We start from the raw sequence: 25,124 nt of genomic DNA on the forward strand, positions 1-25,124 counted from the left end.
AGGCACATAAGAAGATGAATTAACCAATTTGACAGTTATATTCCAAGTTTCTTCAAAAATTGAAAACTGTATGTCCTGTTACCAGGCTTTTAATTTTATCTGAGGGATCCTCTCTTATTCCCAACAACATATTATAATTGTGAGTTATTGAACCATTATGGAAAGGTTGTAGATTAAAAATTACATCAATTAAATTCTTATCAGTCCTCTTAGGAAATGTATGTAAATGAGATCATAAAAAATCTCTAATCTGCAGATAAAGAAAGAAATGAGTATTTGGTAGACCGTATTTAACTGAAAATTGTTCAAAGGAAGTGAGACTCCCCTCGACAAATAAATCTTTAAAACACTTAATGTCCAACCTATTCCATTCTTTATAAGTTACATCAATCATAGAAGGTTTAAAGAAATAGTTAGAAAAAAATAGGACTAGAAAGAAAATCTTCTCATCTCTGCTCTAAAGGGATATCCTTTTATTCTGAGACTGTGCTCTCAGGTCCTTTCTGAATACAGGACATTTCTTCTCTATATCCTCTCTTCCCTTTCAATGAAATCCCTCCTTACCCTTCTGAATGCTAGTGAATACAAGAACCATCAAATGCTCCTTGTATGTTAATCGTCTCATCCCTGGGATCATTTTCATAAACCTCCTCTGAACTCTCTCCAATGCCAGCACATACTTCCTTGGATATGCGGCACAAAACTCTTCACGCTGTTTGTGAGGTTCATTTGTGGTTGAAGAAAAAGAGAAACTCCCATCGTGTACAACTGAACCATACTGATTTTATATATTGTAAATTTCAATCTCCTACCCCAAGAATGGAATAGTTAAAGGAGGTGATAATAATTAGCTCCATTAAATTGGGATAGGGATGCAAATATTGGCTGCATCTCTGCTAAGCAACCAACTTACTGGCAATTTCTGGCTTCTATTGCCCAATATGATCAATGCTGTCATTATTGGTCAGATGTCTCCAACAAATATTTGCCAAATATAATATCCTTTGTTTTCTCACTTATTAGCCTTGTCAAAAAATACACCAATTTGCCAATTTACTTATTTTGCAGTATGATAATTACTGAATTAGAATCCATGATTCCGAACCGTGAATTGTAAGCCAAGAATTTGAATCCTAACCTGACAGCTGGGGAATTTAAATTTGAGTCATTGGATAAATCTGGAAGTTTAAAACATGTTAGCCTTGGTAACAATAATTAGATTGCAGTAAAACCCCATCTGTTTCATTGTTATCAGTCAGGGAAGAAAATGTGAAGTACTTCTCTTGCCTGGTCTACACGAGATGACAGACCCACCAGTATGCTTGATTTTCAGATACCTCCTTAGTTCAATGGCCTTTAGGCAGAATAATAAATGGTGTTTCCGTGTCCTGTGACTAATGTTTTTTTTAAAAAAAAATGCTTTTGTTCAACATTGGTGGCTGTCTATCCGGCTTTGGCAAGTTTGGACTTGACGAGACCAAAATGTCAATTTTGAGGAAGCACGAGGGATATTCAGTTTATTCTCTTGGGTGTCAGTGATCTGTGGGGGGGGGGGGGGGTCAGGGGGTTGGTTACATGAAGGATGATTGAATGGATGTGAATGAATGGGACATAAGTCAGTGATTCTCCTTTAATATTTTGCTCCAAGCCCAGTAGAGAGACAATGTAATTATCTCACTGGAGACTTACAGAAATAATTTTGGGAGTTTCTTTTTTTGTCTGGAGTAAAAATAAACAGAAATGCTAGAGGAAATTGGCTGGTCTCGCAGTGTCCATAGGAAATAAAGATGTACAGGTGCCTAAGCATTTATCCACGATCGTTGGAACTGGGCACCTGCCGTTGTTTGGAATCTTCTGGATTTCGGAATAATCTAAAAAGGGCGATCCCTTTAAGCCCACCCGCCCGAGTCGCACGGTCATCTCTCTGCCCCTCTCGTTGCATGGCCGTCTCTCCGCGTCACCCCCCCACCACCCCTAGCACCAGGGGAACGGCCCCCTTCTTGGTTCCCCTGCACTAGCCCTGGCACAGCGGTTTCAGCTGCGTGTGGGATTTTGGGGACCTGTGAAGGCTGTTGAGCTGCCACTGGGCCGACTGACAGCAGCACAATGCTATACGGACGTCAGTATTCGGCGATTCGAAGGTGTTTGTAAAGTAGCAGAACGACATAGGATATTCCAATGTGAATTGATCGAGGGTCATACTTGATGGGTAAGGCACTTATAAAGGAATTATGCCACTAATTAGCGACATGGGACACGGGAGTTGAGCAAGCATTAGGTCATGATTGGCGTCAAACTCCAATTTTGAGCAGATAACATCCACCGAAAAAAATGTCAGTTTTTGGAGCATACTGTTTTTTTTGGAATCCTGGATAAAAGGCTCAGGCCTGAAACGTCAGTAATATAACTTTACCTCCTTCAGACGTTGAAAAGACTGGCTGAGGTGCTCTACCGTTTCTGTGTGTTTTTTACTGCAATCACAGTATCTGCAGGCTTTTGTGTTTCACTCTTGTTTTTGTCTGGTCCTGGAATCAGACTTGCATTATAAATAGGTTGACGGGGGTATTCCATCGTACCAAGATTGCGTCGCATGACCCAAAGTTTGATCTGCTTCCTCAGAACAAATTTATGGCGTGGGCTGAAGCAAAGTCTGGCTTTTGTTTCCCTCTCCTTTTTCTTGCTGAGCAAAAGGCATAGGAGAAAGCACAGAACTGATATTGAGTTCTGCCTGCATCCAAGGTGAATATTTTTTTTAAAAAAAGTCTTGCTCTTCAGCAATAAACCCAGGAGGATCATGCAGCTCGAGCAAGAGAGGGAGAGAGAGAGAGAGCAAAGCATAGAATCGGAGCAGAAGAAAAACTATGCAATGCTCTCAGCAAAATCCCCTGTGGCCAAGGTGACAGGTGCAGCTTGTAGCTTTTCTCTCCTAATGATTTCTAGTGTGAGTTGACACCTTGGGAAATGCTCACTGCTGAACATCTTGCACTGAGGATTTGTTTCTGGGCCTGATTGTGAATTCAGCATGAGAGGTCTTACTACCCTGTACAGCAGCAGGATACCTGATGTGTTAGGTTAGGTGATGGCTTGCTTGAGTATTATTTTTCCCTGATGTATTTAACCCCTTTCAGTCAACAAGTTGCACTGAATATTACTTGGCACATGCTCAGAAAACACTCTGGAGGCTGCTGAAGCAGCTCTGTCAATTGCTGAAGGAGAGGGAAAGGGGGGGGGGGGCGGACACAACACAAAGGAACCCTTATAGGACAAGTATCAACAGGCTCACAGCTGATAAATTAGGCACACTGCTGTCTACACTTGGTGAGCTGGAATGTTACACTAATTTGTTTAGTAGCTCAACAATGCCACTCTAATAAAATACCAGCAAGGCATTAAAAATATCAAATTGTTCTGTTTGAACAGAAATTGTTACCCCCCCTAACATCAGATGGATCAGGGCCTCTTGTTTACATTAAAAAGGCATGTTATTCTGAGATTTTTGCCAATGCCTTTGGGGGTTCTATTTATTCGTTTCTATGAAAAACAGAAAAGCAGTGATTCTCTTTTTAAAAAAAAAATTTTCCTAATAGTCTAAGTGTTGAGTTCTGTTAATTAATAATTCTGCTTTTGCAGCATGAGACTTCATTTTTGTGCTGTCTGGATCCAGGTGTCAGTGTCAAAGGGCTGGCCAATCAGGACTAAGATGAGAAGAAAGTTCTTCAAGCAGGAGAGCAGTGGTCCTTGGAATTCTTTATCCAAAGGATGTATGACGACTTAGTCACGGAGCACATTTCAAGAAAGACTATTGATTTTTTTAAATGGAAGGCTATGGGGATACTGGATGAAATTTAGACAGAGCTGATTGAAAGGCAGAATGGGTACAAGGGCTTCTCAAAGTTCATTACATAGATGACATCATCTACAACCTGAGATTCTTTTTCCTGCAGGCCAGGCAGAATTTCAAGCAAAAGATGTGTTTCCAAATGAGAAATGTAAACAAACTTTGCTATACAATAAATTAAATGTTCAATTACAATGTGCAAAATAAGAGACTTTAAATGAGTCTCTGATTGAGTATGTGTGCAGCAGTCTGATGGTGGAGGGTAGCAACTGTTCCTGAACTTGGTGGTACGAGACTTATGGCACCTCTGCCTCTTTCCTCATGGCAGTAGCAAGAACAGAACATGTCCTGGATGGTGTGGATCCTTCATGATTGCTGTGATTCTCTGATGGCAGCATTCCTTGTAGATTTACTCGATGGTGGGAAGGCTTTTGCATCTGATGAACTGGGCTGTGTCCACTACCTTTTGCAGGGCTCTCCGCTCAGAAATATTGGTGCCCCCATACTAGTCTGTGATGCAGTCGGTCAACACACTTTCCACTACACAACTATAGATGTTTTCCAAGGTTTTCCTGAGGAAGTAAATGAGCTGATGCGCTTTCTTACCTTTACCTAAAGTCCACAATTAGCTCCTTGGTTTTGGTGATGTTGTACACCATTCAGCCAAGTTTTCAATTTCCCTCCTGCATGCTGACTCATTGTTCCGTTTATACAACTCACCACTATGGTATCATCCGCAAAATAATAGATAGTGTTGTCTACCGAGCCGCAAAGTTTTCGCTGTAATAGGTATCATGGTCATAGGTGAGTAGAACACAGCCCTGTGCTGCTCACCTGCTGATGGAGATTGTGGAGGAAATGTTCATGCCAATCAGTATTGACTGGGGTGAGAAGGTGAGGAAATCCAGGATCCAATTACACAGTGGTGCATTGAAGCCCTTATCTGTTGATCAGTTTTTAAGGATGATTGTATTGAATGCTGAACTGTAGAGCGCGTCAAAAGAACCAAAGACATGTTGATCCAAGCCAAGGCTTTTATTAACTAAAAGAGTGGAGCATATCACAAGTAGGTCGACCAGTCCAGAATGACCCTGGTCTGACTAGGAGCAATCCTTTAAGACCTGGCAGTAGTTGTGGCTACACTCTCAGCCAATCACAGTCATCCTACACTACAATCTGCACATATACACATTGGTGATAGAATCTGTACTATCACAGGAGTCAATAGAGAACATGCTGATATATGCATGGTGGGGAGCTGGCTGATGGAGGACCTCAGTTTTCTTCAGGCTGACTTCCAGGCCAAACATTTTGGCAGTTTCCGCAAAACAGGACATCATGCGCTGGAGAGCTGGCTCTGAATGGGCAACTAAAGCGGCATCGTCTGCAAAGAGTAGTTCACGGACAAGTTGCTCTTGTGTCTTGGTGTGAGTTTGCAGGCGCCTCAGATTGAAGAGACTGCCATCTGTGCGATACCGGATGTAAACACCGTCTTCATTGTTGAGGTTTTTATTGCCCCCCCCCCCCCCCCACATCTCCATTGGGCACACTGAACTCAAAACGGTCAACCAGTTTACCTACCTCGGCTGCACCATTTCATCTGATGCAAGGATCGACAAAGAGATAGACAACAAACTCGCCAAGGCAAATAACACCTTTTGAAGACTACACAAAAGAGTCTGGAAAAACAACCACCTGAAGAAACACACAAAGATCAGCGTGTGCAGAGCTGTTGTCATATCCACGCTCCTGTTCGGCTCCGAATCATGGGTCCTCTACCGGCATCACCTACGGCTCCTAGAACGCTTTCATCAGTGCTGTCTCTGCTCCATCCTCAACATTCATTGGAATGACTTCATCACCAACATCGAAGTACTCGAGCTGGCAGAGTCCGCAAGCATCAAATCCATGCTGCTGAAGACCCAACTGCGCTGGGTGGGTCACGTCTCCAGAATGGAGGACCATCGCCTTCCCAAGATCGTGTTCTATGGCGAGCTCTCCACTGGTCACCGAGACAGAGGTGCACCAAAGAAGAGGTACAAGGACTGCTTAAAGAAATCTCTTGGTGCCTGCCACATTGACCACCACCAGTGGGCTGATCTCGCCTCCAACCGTGCATCTTGGCGCCTCACAGTTCGGCGGGCAGCAACCTCCTTTGAAGAAGACCGCAGAGCCCACCTCACTGACAAAAGACAAAGGAGGAAAAACCCAACACCCAACCCCAACCAACCAATTTTCCCTTGCAACCACTGCAACCGCGTCTGCCTGTCCCGCATCGGACTTGTCAGTCACCAACGAGCCTGCAGCAGAAGTGGACATACCCCTCCATAAATCTTCGTCCGCGAAGCCAAGCCAAAGAAAGAAGAAGAAAGATATATGCAACTTTGTGGTAGAGCCAGTGAGATGGTATCTACAGTAGTCCTGTTGCTGCGGTAGTTAAATTGGAACAGCTCTCTGTCACTGCTCAGACAGGAGCTTGTATGCTTCATCACTTCATCACTGTGGATGTGAGTGCCACTGGTGGGTAGTCATTCAGGCAGGTTACCATGTCTGTTCTGTGTCTGTTGTTCTGTTCATTAGTTCTTCAGCCTTCAGCTCAACACCATTTGTGCCTCTGTGAAATCAGTGATCCTTACCAGAGGATTATGGCAACAGCAGAGCAAATGGCCATTCCTTGTGACCTGGTCAAGACTGGCTATTTAATTAGGGAACTAGTACAGTTTATTCTATCACTGTGCAACTACAATTTGTATTTATAATCCATAGGAATATTATTAAATATCTTTTAAACCAAAACTGTATTAAGTGATGGAAATGGTCAATTTCAATTCCAATGAATGAAATAAGAAGAGGTGCAAATGTGGAACAATTTAGCATGGGAATTTTAATGCTTCAGGCCGTGGGAGCTGAGTGCATGGTTTTCACTGATGGCACAATTAAAATCGAAGAAGTGCTCAAATCAATGAGTGCAAATATCTGGGGGTGTAGGGTTAAAGACAGTTTTTTTTAAAAAAAGGGTTCCAAATACAATCCAGGGAATTGCAGGCCAGTGAGTTCATCATCAGTTGAGGGAAATTTATTGGAGGTGATTCTGAGAGACAGGATCAATTCAGATTTGGAAAGGCAAGGACTGATTAGGGAATAGTTAATGTTTTTATTTTGGAGAAATTGCATCTCATGAATTAGTGGGTTTTTTTTTAAAGAGATGATCAAAAGGATTGTCTAGGCAGTAGATGTCATGTTCATGGACTTTAGCAAGGTTTTTGACAAGGTCCCACATGGTAGGCTGGTCCATGGTATCCAATAAGATACAAAATTTGTTCGTAGACGGAAGCAGAGGGTGGTAGTGGGGGATCGTTTTCATACTGGAGGCCTCTGACTGATGGTGTACTGCAGGAATCAATGCTGGTTGTCTTATTATTTATTATCTTTATGAATGACCTGGACAAGAACATTGTTGGCATGATGAGTAAATTTGCAATTGACATCAAAATTGTAGTGGTTAGTGAAGTGCTTTGTCTAATTTTACAATAGGATCTCGATCAATGAGAAAGTGCCAAAGGAATTGAGCTCAGACAAGTGCAAAGAGATGATTTTGAGAAGTTAAACCAGGCCAATACAAACATGGTCCTAGAGAGTATGGCAGAACAGAGAGGCCTGGGGTACAAGAGGTAATACAGGTGGATGTGGTGGTGAAGAAGGTGTATGTCATGGTTGCATTCATCAGTGAGAGGCAGCGAGAATGACTGGAATGTTAGGCCAAAGCTGTATACGAAGTTAGTGAGACCATACATGGAGTAATGTAGCAGTTGCCATTTTGCAGGTAGGATGTGATTGAGATAGGGTACAAAATGTTGCTGTGACTGGATTGTTTGAATTAAAGCAAGTGTTTGGATAGCCTGGCACTAAAGGAGAATGAGGGTTGACCTTGTAGAGGTTTATAGAATCATGAAAGGCGTGGATGAGGTGGAATGGTCACAGTCGTTTTATCGTCAGGGTAAGGGAACCGAAAACTAAAGAGCGAAGGTTTTAAGTGAGAAGGGAAAAATTTGAAGGGGACATGAGAGACCACTTTTCCACACAGAGGGTGGAGGGTACATGAGGAAGTGGTAGAGATGGATGCAATTAAAAAGTTTAAAAAAAATACTTGGGCAGGTACATGCACAGAAAAGGTTTAGAGTTGTGGTTTTCAACTGACCTCCCCCTAAACCTGCATTCCATCTTAAGCAATCCCTATGCCATAAGTGCTGTGATTGGTAAGGGATTGTTTAAGGTGGTTTGTGAGTGGGAAGGGAATAACCACTGCTCTAGTCCCAAATGTTACTGAAATATTTTGCTTAAGAAAAGTTGTCCTTGGCCCATTTCCTTTGGAATTATGAAACCGTGCACATAACAAGCCAATTAAAACAGTGGTTTTCAAACCTTTTTCTTTCCACTCACATTCCACCTTAAGCAATCCCTTACTAATCACAGAGCACTTATGGCATAGGGATTACTTAAGGTGGAATGTGAGTTTAGGTGGGCAGTTTGAAAACCACTGGTTTAGAGGAATGTTGGCTAATGGGACTCACTCAAGTCAGCATATCAGCATGGATGATTTGGGCTGAGACCTGTTTCCGTGCTATATAACTCTGTAGGAAATAACCATCTGATCTACCAAGCCTGACTCTTGCTAATCAGACACTGTACTGAGTCCTTGAAGAGGCAAAGCAAATCCTAATAGAAACTGAAGACCTTACAGGGAAATGTAAAGCTCTCTTCAGACCAAAAATGACCAGAAAGGCAGTGAGTCTGTTCAAACAGCATAATAGTGAATTAGTTTGTGGTGTTGCAGTTTTATCAACCTCTCGGAACCATTCCAGCTACGAAATTTGTATTTTCTACCAGTTTGTGTCATGGTGATAAATGACCCCATGAGGAGCTGAGAAGAAAACTCAATGAGTGATGTCACTTTAGGTCATTATGGACAAGCTGATGAGTGGTGACATCTTGTACCATGCTGCCACAAATTGTTCTATTCATACTATGTAGCATGAATAACATGAATAATTCAGTAGGTGGAGTGAACTCCAGAAATGCAGAAGAAACTGTCTAGACTTATTACTTTTGTTGTGTGATGTTAAGCCAATGTACATTTACCCCAAGCTACCAAGCAATTATTTTGATTAAGGGATGGATAAGATGGAGGTGTGTTGCTGCTCTTTAGGCAGTTTACACCACATAAATTTCCTTTTCCTTCAGACATAATAGCTACTTTATTCAGAATCTAAACCAAGCCTGATTTCCATAGCAATAATCAGTATTTTTCATCAAAGCTTCCTTAAAAGTTTCTTTTAAAATTTGCAAAATAATTTAAGGTAGACTCAGCAGGCCATGTTGCACCAGAAGAGCAAAGAATTTCTTGCAGCAATCCCTCCTTTCACAAGTAGTTACAAATCCACAATACTGTGCAAGGCATGCTCCAAATCCTGACATCTCTGAGTAATGTCTTCAGGGGCTATGAAACCAAACCCATAAAAGGAACTTTCTGTTGTTCTGCATCCATTCACACATTTGTTGGCTATTACAGAGCCATCAAGCAGACTAAAACATTATTTGCTGTCCAAATGATATCCATTAGCTATCATTTTATTCTCCATTTCAAACAACAATATTGATGGCCATTTATCCTGACCAACTGGAAATAGCAAAGCTGCCACGATACTGCCTGCCCTGTTAATCGCTGAGGTTGATTACCTTTGTACCTTTTTTATGATAATTGACAAATTAGAATATCGACCATCTTGAACTCCTTTCCATCAGGTCTGCTCTGAAAGCAGCATGTTTTAAAGAAAATATTTGCCAGTACCTCACAGGGGTTGTCTCTCATGGGGCAAGAAACTTGCAGCAACACGTGGGTGGCACATTTAGCGCGATGCACCACTGACCAGGGTTGAATCTGCCGCTGTCTGTAAGGTACTTGTGCATTTCCCCCTGGGACTTGCATGGGTTCTCCCCTGCTTCTCTGGTTTCCTTCCACCCTCCAAAGATGTATGGGGTGGGTAGATTAATTGGTCACATGGGTGTAAATGGGAGGCAGCATAAGCTCATGGGCCAGAATAGTTACCATGTTGAATCTCTAAATAAAAGTAAGTAGATCATAAATACTCTGTCGCAAGGTGGGGTTTTTTTTTTCTCCTGCAGTTCAAATATTTTCAGGAATAACTGATTGTTGAACTGGTGAATTTGAAGTGTTATGTAATGTGCTGTCATTTTTAATCAGCAATTAAGTTTCATTAATTCAGAATGTGATCTTCACTCTGTGAGCATTATTTGTTTCTGCAGATTTTCAGCTGAAAAGGGATCTTGATGACTGCTCACACCAGTTTGGAGTATAACGTCATCACACCTCACTGAGTTGGTAGTCTGCGTGAGAAGAGGCCACTGTTTACTTGGCCTAACTCCATTATTATTGACGGTAGACTGCAAGCTGAACTTAGGGTGGTGATTGATTGCAGCACCCTGTGTGAACAATGCAGTTAGTTTTACATATTTACATTACTGTGGAGTGGGCAAACATTCAAAGGCTAACAAATATTGGGAAAGAGCATTATTAAGGAATTTAAAATGTGGACTTAATTGGAGAACATGCATTTGGTGGATATAAATATATTGACCAGGGTCATGATGAATTTTGCTGGTTCTACAATAGTTTCTGAGGCTTATCATGAGTTTTGACAGATATATAAATCTCAGTTAGTGACCTGAATTTGAGATCTGTGTATTGATGGGAAAGCTCCAAATATGTGATCTTTTGCCAGCTTAATTGTGGAAACAGTGCTGGAAGAGTGTTTATAAAATAATCAAATGTAGACTTCATCAGAACTGAGCACATCAGACTGATCCATAATTCAAACCAGCATTAAATTTGAATTGAGTCCAGAAAGTGAAGGAGCAAATAGATAATCTTGGTCAGTTTGGGATCCTTCCAGAAAGGATATTAATGAATGCTGAATACATAACCAGTCCAGGAAAGGCAGCCAGCAAAAATTGTTCCTGTTCTTAGCAGGATCTACATAAACAGATTCTGCTTTGGAAGCCAGTGCACATTAGTTTTCATTTCATAGTCGTTTTGATTTCATTTCACTTGGATCCTTATTCAACAGAGAATTTTAACTGTGATGCTATTGTGCTCTTCGATATGCTTTGCTAAGTGGGACCTTCAGGTTTGAGAGCTATATACCTAATTGTTTGATTATATTTCAGCCAAGTTGATGCTTCAAAGATTAAGTTTATGGTTTGCGATGCAGATGGTATTTAAAAGAGCCGTTCCATTAAGGGCATAAGTAATGAAATTAGTGAAGGATCAAATTCTGCACTGGAACTGCCTCTAGTCGTTTGAATAAAAAGTTATGAAAGATGCACAAAAACCAAAGAAAATTGAGTTCAAATTCCAGACAAGCTCGTCTTTGTCTTGATTATGACTTTCTTTTTGGATTGGAGGATCTGCGATTCCATCTTGGCGCGGTCAAATCCATCAAAGTTGATTCACCTCTGCCTAAGTATCTGAAGTCCCATTCTGAAATCATTCTGTCAAACTGTTGAACTTCGCTGTGGGGACCAACACAAAAAAAAAGACTCAAATTCTTCGCAAGTGGGCAATACTTTCCTCATTGATATTCAATATTTACAATGACAATTTTCAATTGTTTTTGAGATTGTCCGTTTCTCATTGCTGCAGTTGGATTTTCCCCTACTGGCTTCAAAAGGGCACCAATCATACATACTGGTGACCAAGAAGAGCAGTCTCGATTACTATTGCCTCGGAGCACTTGCATGTACTGTTACAAACTGTTCTGAGAGGTTGGTCTGGCCAGAATTTATTTATTTATTTTTTTTCTTTGGCTTGGCTTCGCGGACGAAGATTTATGGAGGGGGTAAAAAAGTCCACGTCAGCTGCAGGCTCGTTTGTGGCTGACCAGTCCGATGCGGGACAGGCAGACACGATTGCAGCGGTTGCAAGGGAAAATTGGTTGGTTGGGGTTGGGTGTTGGGTTTTTCCTCCTTTGCCTTTTGTCAGTGAGGTGGGCTCTGCGGTCTTCTTCAAAGGAGGCTGCTGCCCGCCAAACTGTGAGGCGCCAAGATGCACGGTTTGAGGCGTTATCAGCCCACTGGCGGTGGTCAATCTGGCCAGAATTAACTCATACCTAAATAAAGATCTGGACCCACTGCAATTTGCCTACCACCACAAATGTTCCACAGCAGATGCAAAATCGCTGGTTTTCCACTCAGCCCTGAATCAACGGTAATACGTACATCAGGCTGCTTTTCAATGGTTACAGTTCAGATTTCAACACCATCGTCCCCTCAGTACTAGTCATCAAGATTCAAAATCTGGGCCTCTGCAACTTGACTTCCTCATGGGAAGACCACAGTCAGTGAAATACAACACAGGCACTCCTCAAAAATGCATGCTTAGCCCACTGTTCTATTCATTCTACATCCATGAACTTGTGGCTAGACGTATTTCAAATGTCATCCGCAAATTTGCCGATGACACCACGGTTGTCGGCAGAATCACAGACTGGAAAGAGGTAGTGATTAGGAGTGAGATAGATTAGCTAATGAGGTGATGTCACAACAACAACCTTGCACTCAATATTAGCAAAACTAACGTTCTGATAAGTGGATTTGAGGAAGGGGGAAACCAGGAGTACACAAACCAATCCTCATTGAGGCGTCAGCAGTAGTGAAGGTAAAGAACTTGAAAATTCTGGCGTTAACATCTCTGAAAATCTATTCTGGAGCCTTCATGCAGCAAATACATTTGAACATTTTTCCCTTCACTTTCTGGCTGATAATCATCCCCTTATGCTGAAAATTTCCTGAGCTTATCCACAAGACTCTCCAATGGCTGCTCTCTCTGGCTACATTTCACCCTTCTGGGGAGTGACATTGCAGGAATGGATTGTACATTGTGTACACTGCAGCCAAAACATTTCATCTGCCTCCTCCCCGCTGGAGATGTTGACATTTCTCAGAATGTTTCCATGTCAGGCATCCTAAGTCTGCAACACGCTCTGTGAGCTTGTAATGCCAGCTCTGGCTTGCTTGTCAAAACCACGGATCCCAGTGCAATTTGGTAATTCATCGTAAACTTCTTCTGAATTACTGAGATTTGATATGTCAGCAGGGGTTGATGACTAGCTTTTGAACTGTGCTACCATAAAGTGCACAAATGTGGGCAATAACTCCTCAGGCAGTTGATTTCTAGCAAGGATTTCCTGTAGAATACCATTATCCATGCTAGTGTGTAAGAATGTTTGTCTTAATAATTTGGAGAATTTCTCCCAAGGCCTAATACACCCTTGGCAGTCAGTGAATGACTAACAGGTTTCCCTTTCCAGATAATAAGGTTATTTGAGAAATTATCCAGATGTCACTCTGTCCCACCTTTTTCCATACATAGTGATACCTCATCCAGTTTGTACTTTGTTGAAACAGAGAATTGATGCTGCAGAAAATGAGAACATTCAGCCCATCAAGTCCATCTTAGTGTCTTGTAGAAAAATCTATTCAATCCCCTGCTCCTTCTCAGAGCCTAGTAGATTTTTATGCCTTGTCCGAATTTATTGTCATGAACAATTCGGTGGTTTGCAGCAGCGTTATAGGGCAAATTTTCGTATTATAACGGTCTTAGAACATTACTAAATAAAAAAATTAAAAAGAGTAGTGCATGAAAAGTAAGGCAGTGTCTTTGGTTCATTGATTATTCAGGGATCTGATGGCAGTGGGGAAGAAGCCGTCCTTGTGCCGTTGAGTGCTCATCTTTGGGCTCCTGTACCATTTTCCCAATGGAAGAGGGCGTGGCCTGGGTGGTGGGGGTCTTAGCCATTCAGATGTTTCCACCACTGTTACAATTTCCACTTTGTTACCTCTTTGTAAAAGTTCTCCTGCATCTTTTGCCCTTCACTTTAAATTTGTCTCTCCAGTTCATTGAACTCCCCACTAATGGTTACAGCTTCTCTCCATGTACGCAACTTAAACACATCATATTCTTTACCGCTGTCAAATCTTCTCGGCCTTTTTTTTTGCTCCAAGGAGAACAACTCCATTTGTTTAACTCTACACTTTTAATTCTTCATCTCTCAAACCATTCTCTGCATCCTTTTGTACAGTGGGATGCTTCCTTCACTGCTGCATTGACCACTCTCCCCCAGTGAGTGTTTTTTTCCAAAAAAGCTGCCTCTTCCTCCATATCAGTTGGGCTTCTCTGTCCACCTTTCCCACAGATTTAATTTCCCTGCCTGGTGCTATCAGATTCTGATGTCATAGGTTAACATTCTGGATAGGATGTAATGATGTTTTTCTCGCCTTCAGCTTATCACGTTGCTGGGATACTGCAAAAGGAGTAAAACATGAAAGTCTGCAAACACCGTGATTGAATTAAAAGCACAAAGCTGAGGAAAGTCAGCAGGTCAAACAGTGCACAGTACTTTAAATACCAAAGATAAAGATACATAACCAATGTTTTATGCTTGAGCCCTTCATCAAGATATGAGCAAAATGCAGGCAGGCACCCAAACTGAAAGGTAGTGTGCCTGCCTACATTATGCCCATACCTTGATGAAATGTTCAAGCCCGAAGCATTGGTTATGTCCCTTTATCTTTGCTGTATAAAGTCCCGCATCGGACTTGTCAGCCACAAACGAGCCTGCAGCTGACGTGGACATTTACCCCCTCTATAAATCTTCGTCCGCGAAGCCAAGCCAAAGAAGATAAAGTACACTGTTCGACCTGTAGAGTTTCCCCAGCATTGTGTTTTAAGAATACTGCAAGCTAACTTTATTAATCTGAACATTTTGCACAAATCTCAGAATAATTATATCTATAAAGTGGCATTGAAAACCAGGGGTGTCTCAATTAGTGTAGCAGTTGATGCAATGTTGTTACAGCACCAATGACCTGGGATCGAAACCAGCACAGTCTGAAAGGAGTTTGTACATTCTGTGCGAGTTTCCATCTGGGAATCCCAGATCCTTCCACCTTTCAAAACGTTCAAGGGTTGCAGGTTAATTGGGTGTAATTGGCCAGGAAGGTCCTGTTACTGTGCTGTATGTATACATTTTTAAATTCTATATATTTTTATTTTTAAAATTAGATATTAAAATAATTGCATCCCTTACAAACCTCCATCCACCCCACCTGCTTGTCCTGCCATTCACCTACACTCACTGTAATTTCCAATGGCCAAAGAAGTTACAAGGACCAGTCAAACACTTCTGGAAAGAGAGGCTCATTCTGAGTGTGCTCAATGGACTACTCCTGCATGGTACGAGATTAGTTATTCTGGCTAACGTACAGAATGAGGTACTCGAGAAAATACATGAGGGCCACTAGGGGGTTGTAAATTGTCGGGAACGTTTGTGGTGGCCAGGTCTGAGAAAAGACAAATGTAAGAAAAAAGTCAGAAAGCAGGATGGAGATCAAGAATCTGGTTGTGTGGTGCCAGGACAACAATCTTGCTTTCAATTTCAATAAGATTCCACCTGCATTGAATTCGCTCATCGTTATTGAATGAAGATCTACCGGGACCAATGCCTGAAGAGGACGCACAAAATCAGTGAACCGGTGCGGACTCGAAAGGCCAACATGGCTTGTTTCCGCTCCGTAAATGGTTATATGGTTAACCTACCAACCAGTGCATCTTTGGCAGATAGGGGAACTTGTAGTCAGAGGGAGAAAAGACAGAAGTCTGTACAAACTGTACCCAAGAGAAGGGTTGAACCTGGTCTCTGGAACTGTGAGGCACCCCTCGAACTGAACGATTTGACAGCTGGCTGAACTGTCAGCTGGAGACTGCTATCAATATTTTTTTAACTGTTTCGTAGCAGGGGATGGTGTCAATATTATTTTGTACGATGGCCTGCTGCATGGTCAGGATGGCTTTAGGTAGCAAGTCAACACCATTTGAGGTGGAAATTGCATCTCCAGAATTCATTGTCATGAACACTGTTCCCTCAAGGCTCTGCAGTGTGCACCCACGTTTTGCAACCTGCACACAAAGGAAATTCAAATAGTTTAAAGTACAAGATTAGAATAAAATCTTAACTAAATACATTATAGAATGCATTTGGACTTGTATTAAAACATGCCAATGCAGTTTTATTAGCCATGAGAGATAGTCTCAGCCAAAATGACCTTGAGACAATTTCAAGTTTACATTTGCACAGCCGTTCAGTGCGCATGTACTTTTGCCACAGGAAAAAAATTTGCACGAAAGATTTTTGCACACGCCGACGACTTAAAAATTAGAGGGAAAATTGGTCATGAGCAAGTCACAAATTTGTTGTTTTGCAGTAGCATCACAGGGCAAGCATTTATATAAACCCATCTTATGAAAATAAATAAAAATAAGGGTCAAAGTAAGGCTGTGTCTTTGGTTCATTGATCATTCAGGAATCTGATGGCAAAGGAGAAGAAGCTGTCCTTGTGCCGCTCATTGTTCACCTTCAGGCTCCTGTACCTTTTTCTCGATGGTAGCAGACTGAAGAGGGCATGTGGTGGGTGTCCTGGAAGACAGAGGCTACTTTCTTGACACCACCTCTTGTAGATGTCATTGATGGAATCAAGACTGATGGCCATGATATCACAGGCTGAATTGACATCCCTCTGGAGCTTTTTTCCTTGTCCTGAGCATTGACACCTCTATATCAACTAGAATGCCCTGCACGGTACACTTGTAGAAGTTTTTGGGAGTCTTCTGTGACATACCAAATCTCCATGATTGCATTTGGCATGGAGGCTCCAGGACAGATCAGCGGAGATATTGACACCCAGGAATTTGAAGTTCTTGAACCTCTCCACTACTGAGCCCCCAATGAGGACTGGTTCTCCTGACTTCCTCCTGAAGTCCACAGTCATCTCCTTGGTTTTGCTAACATTGAGTGCAAAGTTGTTTGTGTGACACCACTCAACGAGCTGATCTATCTCCCTCCTGCTTCGTTGCAGTTTGTGATTCTGCCGACTGTGGTGATGTCGGCAAATTTGTAGATAGCATCAGAATTGTGCCTGGCCACACAGTCATGGGTGTATAGTGAACAGAGCAGTGGGCTAAGCACCCATCCTTGAGGTGTTCCTGTGTTGTTGGACAGTGAGGAGGAGATGTCACTTCCAATTCATACCGACTTCTGATGAGGATCCAGTTGCAGAGGTTGGGAGCTAGTTGACCAGCACTGAGGGAAAAATGGTGTTGAAGGCTGAGCTGAAGAACAGATGAAGAGCAGTCGTATATATGAGTTGCTATTTTCAAGGTGATCCAAAGCTGAGTAGCAAGCCAATTATATTGTGTCTGCTGTGGACTAATTATGATGATGGGTCAATTCCAGTGAGTCCAGGTGAATGTTAATTCTGGCCAGGACTTAACCTCACCAAGCGTTTCATCAGAATGAGTGTTAGTGCTACTGGGTGATAGACGTTGAGGCAGCTCACTCTGTTCTTGGGCATCGGGATGATTGATGCCCTTTTGAAGCAGGTGGGGACCTCTGCCTGCAGCCATGAGAGATTAAAAATGTCCGTGTACATTCCAGCTTGTTGGTTGGCACAGATTTTCTGGACCCTGCCAGGTACGCCATCAGGGCCTGACGCCTTGCGAGGGTTCATCCTCTTGAATGTTGTTCTGATGTCGGCTTCAGAGACATTATAAGGTCCTCAGCCTTTGCAGGAATTCTCGTAGGCACTGTCGGATTCTCCTAATCAAAGTGGGCACAGAAGGTGTTCAGCTCATCAGGTAAATGGCATATCAGTGATAAGTATAGTCTGCTTATTGCTGAGAGTAAGTTGCGTGGCAATGTTTCAGTGCATTTCAGAGTTGATTCAATATACGTGATTAAGAGCAATATAAATGCAAATCTCTGAAAAGCTCCTGGATATGTTAGCCTTAATGTTTATCTAATCACTAAACGGCTTAATAATCTTGACTTCTTCATTCCAGCAACGTCCAATGGGTCATACGAAGGTTTGGAGAACAGAAATGGTGGAGTGTGCAAAACTCGATCCATGAAAATAATTATGAAAGTTGGACAAGGTAAACACTACATCTCTCTAACCAAGACTGACCAAGAATTCCAAAATTCAAAGCCAGCACAGCTTTTGCCTTTGGTTTATGTGAGAAATGGTTCTGTGAACTGATGAGTTAATAGAATATTCAAAATATGAGCATTGAACAAATGAGAATGCCTGGGATCCTTCTTACAATATACTCAGGATGGAATCCTGAACTTTAATGTTCAATTATTTCACTGATTACCAAAGCATTTATGATCAAAGATTTTGAATTGCAATGATCTAACTGCACATACGTACATGTATGTAACTAATTGCAATGTGTATTTGTCTGTCTCTGTTCTGTTTTGTTTGACTGCTTGATTAATTCGTTGTTCAAGTCAATTCATTGGTACCTTTGCCATGGATGTGCATTTATGCCTCTCCAATTTGTATGTGGCTGCATGTTTATATCCATTTATGTTTCTGTTTACTCATGACTCTGAAGTTACTGGTACATTTGCATTTGCACCTCTGTAGCCATTTATATCGTTTACAATGCTACTCCAGCAATATACCTAATTCTCAACCCACTGATTTTTAATCTGCTTGCTAGATATGCATCTTAATCTCTTTCTGGGCAGTTACTAATCTACAAAACTTTTTTTTATTTTTGTGTGCAACCCTGCATTGCAAATTCTTTCCACAATGACACTGAGCCCAATGGTTTTCACACTGCCCCCTCGCCTAAACTTGCATTCCACCTTAAGTAATCTCTATGCCATAAGTGCTCTGTGACTAGTGGGGTGAAAACCACTGTTTTAATTGTACCTAATTGACTCGTTATGTGCACGGTTTCATAATTCCAAAGAAAATGGGCCAATAACAATTTTTCTCATGCAAAATACTTCAGTAACAATTAGGTCTAGGGCAGTGATTCTCAACCTTCCCTTCCCACTCACGTACTACCGTAAGCAATCCCTTACTAATCACAGAGCATTTGTGGCCTAGCGATTGCTTAAGGTGGAATGTCAGTTTAGGGGGGCAGTTTGAAAGTCACTGATCTATCCTCTTCAAGGCAGGAATATTGCATCTTTATTGTGCCACACTGTTCTCAGGAAAAGGTGCGAACACGGAATGGGGTTGTGGGGGGGAGGTCTTCTTTACAGCAGTATTACAGGATTCTCTGTGTAAAAAGGGCTTCTGAAATTGTGACTCTTCAGTGGTTTGATAGAGAAGAAGAGATCCTATGTGAGAGGAGGAGTTTTTAAAATAATGTTGTCCTTGCTTCTCTCTGAGCATTAATTCTTGCTGGGGTGCTGTTCCAAGGATGGCAGCTTGTTCCGCCTTTTCCCCAAAGCAATTATAAGTAGCAAACTCTCCTTTCAATGACCCTCTTTCTAATTTTACATGACAACCACACTAAAAATGTACCTTAAATATGGCAAATTTTCAAGAAGTTTCCAGAAGTGTTTGACTGGTCCTTGTAACTTCATTGGCCATTTTCAAAACAAATTAAGAGGCTCCTGGTTATAATTCTTATATTGTTGATATTTGTTAATGCACGTGAATTGAGCTTACTGGAGTTTTTAAATTATTATAGCCACAAAGCGATACAGCCACAGTTTTGAATCACCCTATTAAATGTGCTTTCTTACACTTACGATTAGCGGATACAAGAAGCCCAACAGTGAAACAAATCACATCTTCTACCCAACTCTATTCTGCCATTTCCCAGGTTTTTCCTGCAGCAGTGCTGGATGGAAGGACCGATTCTTGCCTCTGCAGCTGCCAGCAAATCTCTTCATGGTGTCAAACAGAGTGTGACAGAAAGGATGATGCGTTTGGTACCAAAACTACTCCTGCACCCTCTAGCCACACAAAAGATTTCCAGCCAACCTTAGGCCTGAGCCGTTTCATTCAGCACTGGACGTGCTGCTTGACAAGAAAGATAGCTGATATTAAAATACAGTTTATCCCCCAGTGTGTTTTGGATCTCTTAGTATGAAGTTCAGTTAGTTGTCTACTGTAAAAAGTAAGGGGAGGGGGTGAGAATCCCAATGTCAGGATATTTTTTGCAATCAGACTCTGACTCGACCATACTCTTGGGTCATTAATATTAGTGCTTTGTTTTTCTGTCGTAGGTAGTACGGTTTTTAATCTGAATGCTTGACTAGGATCTAAACTTGGATCTTCACATTATAGGATGGTCTAATTGCTTTTTTCCCCCTCTGCAGTCTCCCTGTTCTTATTCCTCCATAGAAATAGGCAAGGTATAAACCAATATTAAGTTGCTTTTTGAGAAGCTTTCCTTTCAAATTTCCTAACTTTTCACGAAGTAAAGGCATTTTGAAACCTACTAGGGGTGTAGGTTAATTGGGTAGTAAATTGCACAGAAAGGTCTTGTGGGCTGAAATACCATGCTGTATGTTTAAATCTTTTTAAAAACAATTCCAGGATCCAAGGTCCACTGCTCTTCATCTCGGCACTGATCCTATATGCAGTAACCTCACTTTTTGCTTGACAACTCTGCACTGAAGTCCCAAGCAGCAGGTGAATTCAGTAATTTCCATCTCCCTTCCATTCAGATCCAAACACAAGACCACCGTTGAAAGAAAGAAATCCAACCAAAGCTCCAGGCAAAGGCCAGGACAACACCATGAAGAACGTTGTCTCCCTCTGGAAAGAGTCATCTTCAGAAGAGAAATCTGGGAACACAGGTGAGGAAGAGATAGACTACTAGGATATCTTTCCATAGTTCTCTTTACTGAAGGCAAAGATGATGCCAGAGAAAAGGCAAATGGATTGAAATTACAGCTCTGAACTTTAGGTTTGTATCCAATCCAGACCAATGTGATATGGAATAATTTTCTTAATTTCATGCTTCTTGGAGATTAACAGAGCACATGTCCAAATATTTGATGAAGTTAGCAGGAATTCAGAAAAGTATTCCTGAAGACTCTGTCAATCTTAATTTAATAATAATATCCTTCACCTCTCTGAGCATCCACCCTAAAGAAGTGACCAAAAAGTTAAGGCCATTCTCCACTTTAAAGATCTTGTGCATCGATCTGGCTTTTAAGTTGGATCTTCACCCTTCCATGTTTTTTGAAACAGAACTGAATCTATCACTGTCCTGTGGAATACCTATGAGGGAGCAAGAGTTTGGAATCAGCCTGAAGGACAGTTGTTTCCTTGACTAGTCTATCGGATCCATTATCAAACCTTGCATGAAGCAACTGAATTCAAATAGGCTGTTTGCCTTCCCCCTTCTGAATTTTGAGCCAGTGCCCCTGGATATAAAGTTAGTAATTACATCAAATAATTCATTCTGTACCCTTTAAAATAATCAATGGAGTTTCTTCTCAACGCTTAATTAACATTGTTCACAGTTCTCTCAATGTCCCTCGTCAATGTGTTTTGAATGTCAGATACAACTTATGGATATTACCCAGACTGAAAAGGACTAAGAGGGATTATGCTTATGTGCGGAACTGTTTGCATGGCATCTTTCATATACTCAGTAGGTTTCTTGCCTGTTTATAAAGAGTTCATGGCCAATAAGTAACCCTTGTGTGTTATTTTTGTTGTTTAAGATCCAAGTTGTACAATAGTCTCGCAAGCACCAATTGAGATGAATGCTTAGTTAGCTTTTTATAGGCATTGGTAAAGCTAATCAGAAGTGTCAAGGCAGTTTTAAAGAGAGAAAAGGCTGAAAAGTGGTCCGTGAGGAATGGGAGCAGGAGTAACCATTCATCCCCTGTGGCCGTCGGTTGGAATTGCCACTGTTGAATCTAAAAAATGAACTTTGTGAAAAATTTTAGGAAATGGTGAGACAAAAGGTGAGCTTCAGGAGTGTAAATGTTAGGATCTTCCCAACGTCCCAAGCACAAGATTCTCATTGGTAAATATCCTTCTTGCAAAATCTCCTTCAATTCCCTGCCACTTATTTCAGCAAATTGAAAACTAAGGTAGGTTGTGTCAAGGTTGTCCAATTCTCTCTAATGATTTTACTCTGAACAAATGTTGCCCATTGGTGACTCAAGGCTTTTGTTTTCCCCCTTTGTGAGGTGGGTGACTCAATTGTGCATTACCCTGTGCAGATGGAAACCACCTTGACCTCCATTTAGCTTAATCTAGACACTGAGTGCAAGCAGGTTTGGTGATCTTCACGATTGAGACGATTCTCATCTCTCCAGGAACATCCTGCCCATGCTTTCAATTCAGAGTTATAGAATAGAAATTAGGATGCTTGAACATTACAGTTAGCGTAGCGGTTAGCACAATACTGTTATGGCGCCAGTGACCTGAGTTTGAATCCAGCAATGTCTGTAACAAGTTTGTACCTTCTCCTCATGACTGCGAGGGTTTCCTCGAGGTGCTCCAGTTTCCTCCCACCGTCCAAAAAGTATGAGGTTGGTAGGTTAATTTGGATTAATTTGGGCGGAACGGGTTTAAAGGCCAGAATTGGTTACTCTCACGCTGTAAATAACATTAAAAAATTAAGATCATTTTGCAGCCCCACAAACTAAGATCACTTAGCTCAACATACTGTAGGTTGCAGAACTAATTTGAGCATCTCTTAAATGAACCACTTACAGGGCAGGACTGAATTAAAATCTGGATTGATACATTTTGCCCAGATTGAAAGCTTAGGAATTTGCCACTGCATATACATTAGGTTGGACAATTTTTTTTTTGGCAGGAGAAAGATCTCATGGGATTAGACTTGAGTGCAGTAGACTGAAAGCTTCCTTAACAAATGAATTTTGCAGCTATTGATTCTACAGCACCCTTCTTGGTTGTCATTAAACAAGCCAATGTTAATAATGTCTAAAAGGGAAATACTCCAGAAACAAATGATAGTAATTAAAAATTTAGAGCCACTTCATCAGCATTCCCTTTGTGCTGTTATTTGTCTTGCATCTGTCTTGCTCTCTTTGTCTTTGACTTTCTCATTTATGTATTGATTTAACTTATTTAGAATTATCCCTCACAGCTTCACATGGGAATAATTTAGATTTGGTCTACTCTCCCTTTCTCTATCAATCTGCTTTACAAATCATTGTCCCTTTGAAGAGGCCCAGGCATTCAACGGTTCAATAACTCTGTGTGTGTGTCTGTGTGTGTTTTTACAAACCCATTGTCCCTTTTGGAGGCCCAGGCATTCATGGGTTCAATAAGTGCGTCTGTGTGTGTCATAACTTGAAGGCTCAATTTTCAATATGTCCACTGTACTCTCTCCTGTTTGGAAGGTGTGAGTTAGCCTCATGTGGAATGCTAAACTGTTGAATATTGGTCAATTCTGTCAACAATACACCATTCCCTCTTTTATCCTCTGCTTCTGTCTGCATCATGTTTGGAGCCTGATGAACAGCGTCCACATCACAATTTCCACCATGCAGACAATTCACATGTTTGCTGATGTTGTAACATCTAATCTGAATGAGTGAGGACGTCATTGTGCCATACCCCAGCTCAGGTACATACAGGGTGAATAATCCGCACACATTTGCCGGCAGCCACTGAGCAGCACCGCTTCTGCAGGAAATACAAGAAGCTGACGGAAACAAAATCAGAGAGTTAGAACGTGTCCTCTTCCAAAATTATTTGGTAATTATCAGATTCAACAACTCCATATCCTTGATGTTTCTGCCATTTATGTCCTTCCCAAAAATCCAAACCAAAGGTGCTGTTTAGTAAAACTTTGCTTTGCTTTGCCTTGATGATTTTATGGGCATTAGCATTAACCAACACTTGAATTGAACAAAAATACTGATGATAGCCCCCCAAAAAAACTCACTCTCTCCCTTTTCTTTTTCCACAGCTACTGACAGTCAGATCAAAGACAAGCTGAACAACAGCGAAGGAATCTTTGGATCCAAAATGGCACTCTTTGCTGCAATTGGAGCAGGATGCATCATTTTTATCCTCCTCATCATCTTCCTTGTGGTTCTCTTGATAAAATTTAGAAAGCGACATAGAAAGAGTTCCCAGCAGAGGTCAGCAGTCCTTTCCCTTAACACGTTGGCCAGCCCAAAGTGTAGTGGAAATAGCGGCTCAGAACCCAGTGACATCATAATCCCGCTGAGGACTAACGACAACAACTACTGTCCTCACTACGAAAAGGTTAGCGGTGACTACGGTCATCCAGTGTATATCGTTCAAGAGATGCCTCCACAGAGTCCTGCAAATATCTACTATAAGGTTTGACAGACTAGACCCTTAAGAGAATTTGGAGTATTGCCTGGCCTGCTTAATGATATCTAAAGCTTCTCTTGAAACATACATACTTCCCATATACAAAATGCTTCTGGGAGAGTGTAGCTAAAACTATATCAGTGGCCATCAAGGAAGGTTTCAGTATTAAGTTCAGCAAACTTGAGTTTAAAAAAAGTGGGGAAAAAAAAGAAAAAAAAAGAAAAATGGAAGATGACTTTTTTTTTGTTCCTGAGGAGACTGAAGATTGGCTGTACTGGATAGGCCAGGATCTTGACTCCTTTGCTTTGTTTTTTTCATACAGCCAGACCCTCAGTCTGTAAAAGCCTTGAAAGAGGGAGGGACATGCAACATCACTCCCTCTTCTGTCTTCTATTTCCAAATGTGAGAAAGGTTTGAAAAGAAGCAAGAAGATGTGAAAGCCTCTGTTTTGAATTGTGTGGAGAAGCCTTGGTTTAAATGCCAAACTGGAGACACCTCCAAACAGACTGAAGATTACAAAGCAGTTGGTTCTCTGTGCCACAGGGGACGTGGAGCTGCTTCAAATATTTTTTTTTGAACTCCAACTGCTCAGGTGATGAGACTTGCGACGCAAAAACTCTTGATGGGGGTGGGGGTGCGGGGGTGGGGGGAGAAAATTTCATGTTTTATTTGCTTGCTCATTTGAGTTTTTCCCCCTGCTGCATCTTGTTTCTAAACTTTTGATTAAATGATATGTTTTTGATGTATTGTGATCTATGTAAATTATAAACATACTTATCAATCTATTAGTTTATATTCAAATCCAGCTTTACCTTTATCCGATTCCTTTTTTAAAAAAAATATTTTGTCAAGAAATGCTTCAGTGATTAGCAAAGAATTGCCAGATGAACTTTGACAATTGGGGCATCATTGATTACTAGTTGGTCTTTTGAAGGTTAGCCTAGTTAATGTCCAGCCTAGGATTTGTACTTGTCTTGTTGAGGTTGACCAAGTTGGTCTCGACTTACCCAGTAGAGGTGTGCAGGAAAGGATCAACCTGCAGGAATGCAGTATTAGCTGATCA

The 25,124-nt window shown here is 41.4% G+C and overlaps 1 protein-coding gene across 3 annotated transcripts in view; it reads left to right on the plus strand.

Moving 5' to 3' along the window:
* efnb1 (ephrin-B1) overlaps positions 1 to 24,682 on the plus strand; it is a 185,257-nt gene extending 160,575 nt beyond the window's left edge. For 2 of the 3 annotated variants that reach the window (XM_069893028.1, XM_069893029.1), the window contains exons 3-5: positions 17,811 to 17,903; positions 20,449 to 20,580; positions 23,688 to 24,682. In XM_069893028.1, the coding sequence (XP_069749129.1) occupies positions 17,811 to 17,903; positions 20,449 to 20,580; positions 23,688 to 24,073 (611 nt within the window). In that variant the 3' untranslated portion in view covers positions 24,074 to 24,682. The remainder of the gene's footprint in view (positions 1 to 17,810; positions 17,904 to 20,448; positions 20,581 to 23,687) is intronic. The other variant, XM_069893030.1, reaches the window with a different exon arrangement.
* Positions 24,683 to 25,124: the final 442 nt, after the last annotated feature.

Source organism: Narcine bancroftii, chromosome 8 (assembly GCF_036971445.1).
Source record: "Narcine bancroftii isolate sNarBan1 chromosome 8, sNarBan1.hap1, whole genome shotgun sequence".
NCBI lineage: Eukaryota > Metazoa > Chordata > Chondrichthyes > Torpediniformes > Narcinidae > Narcine > Narcine bancroftii.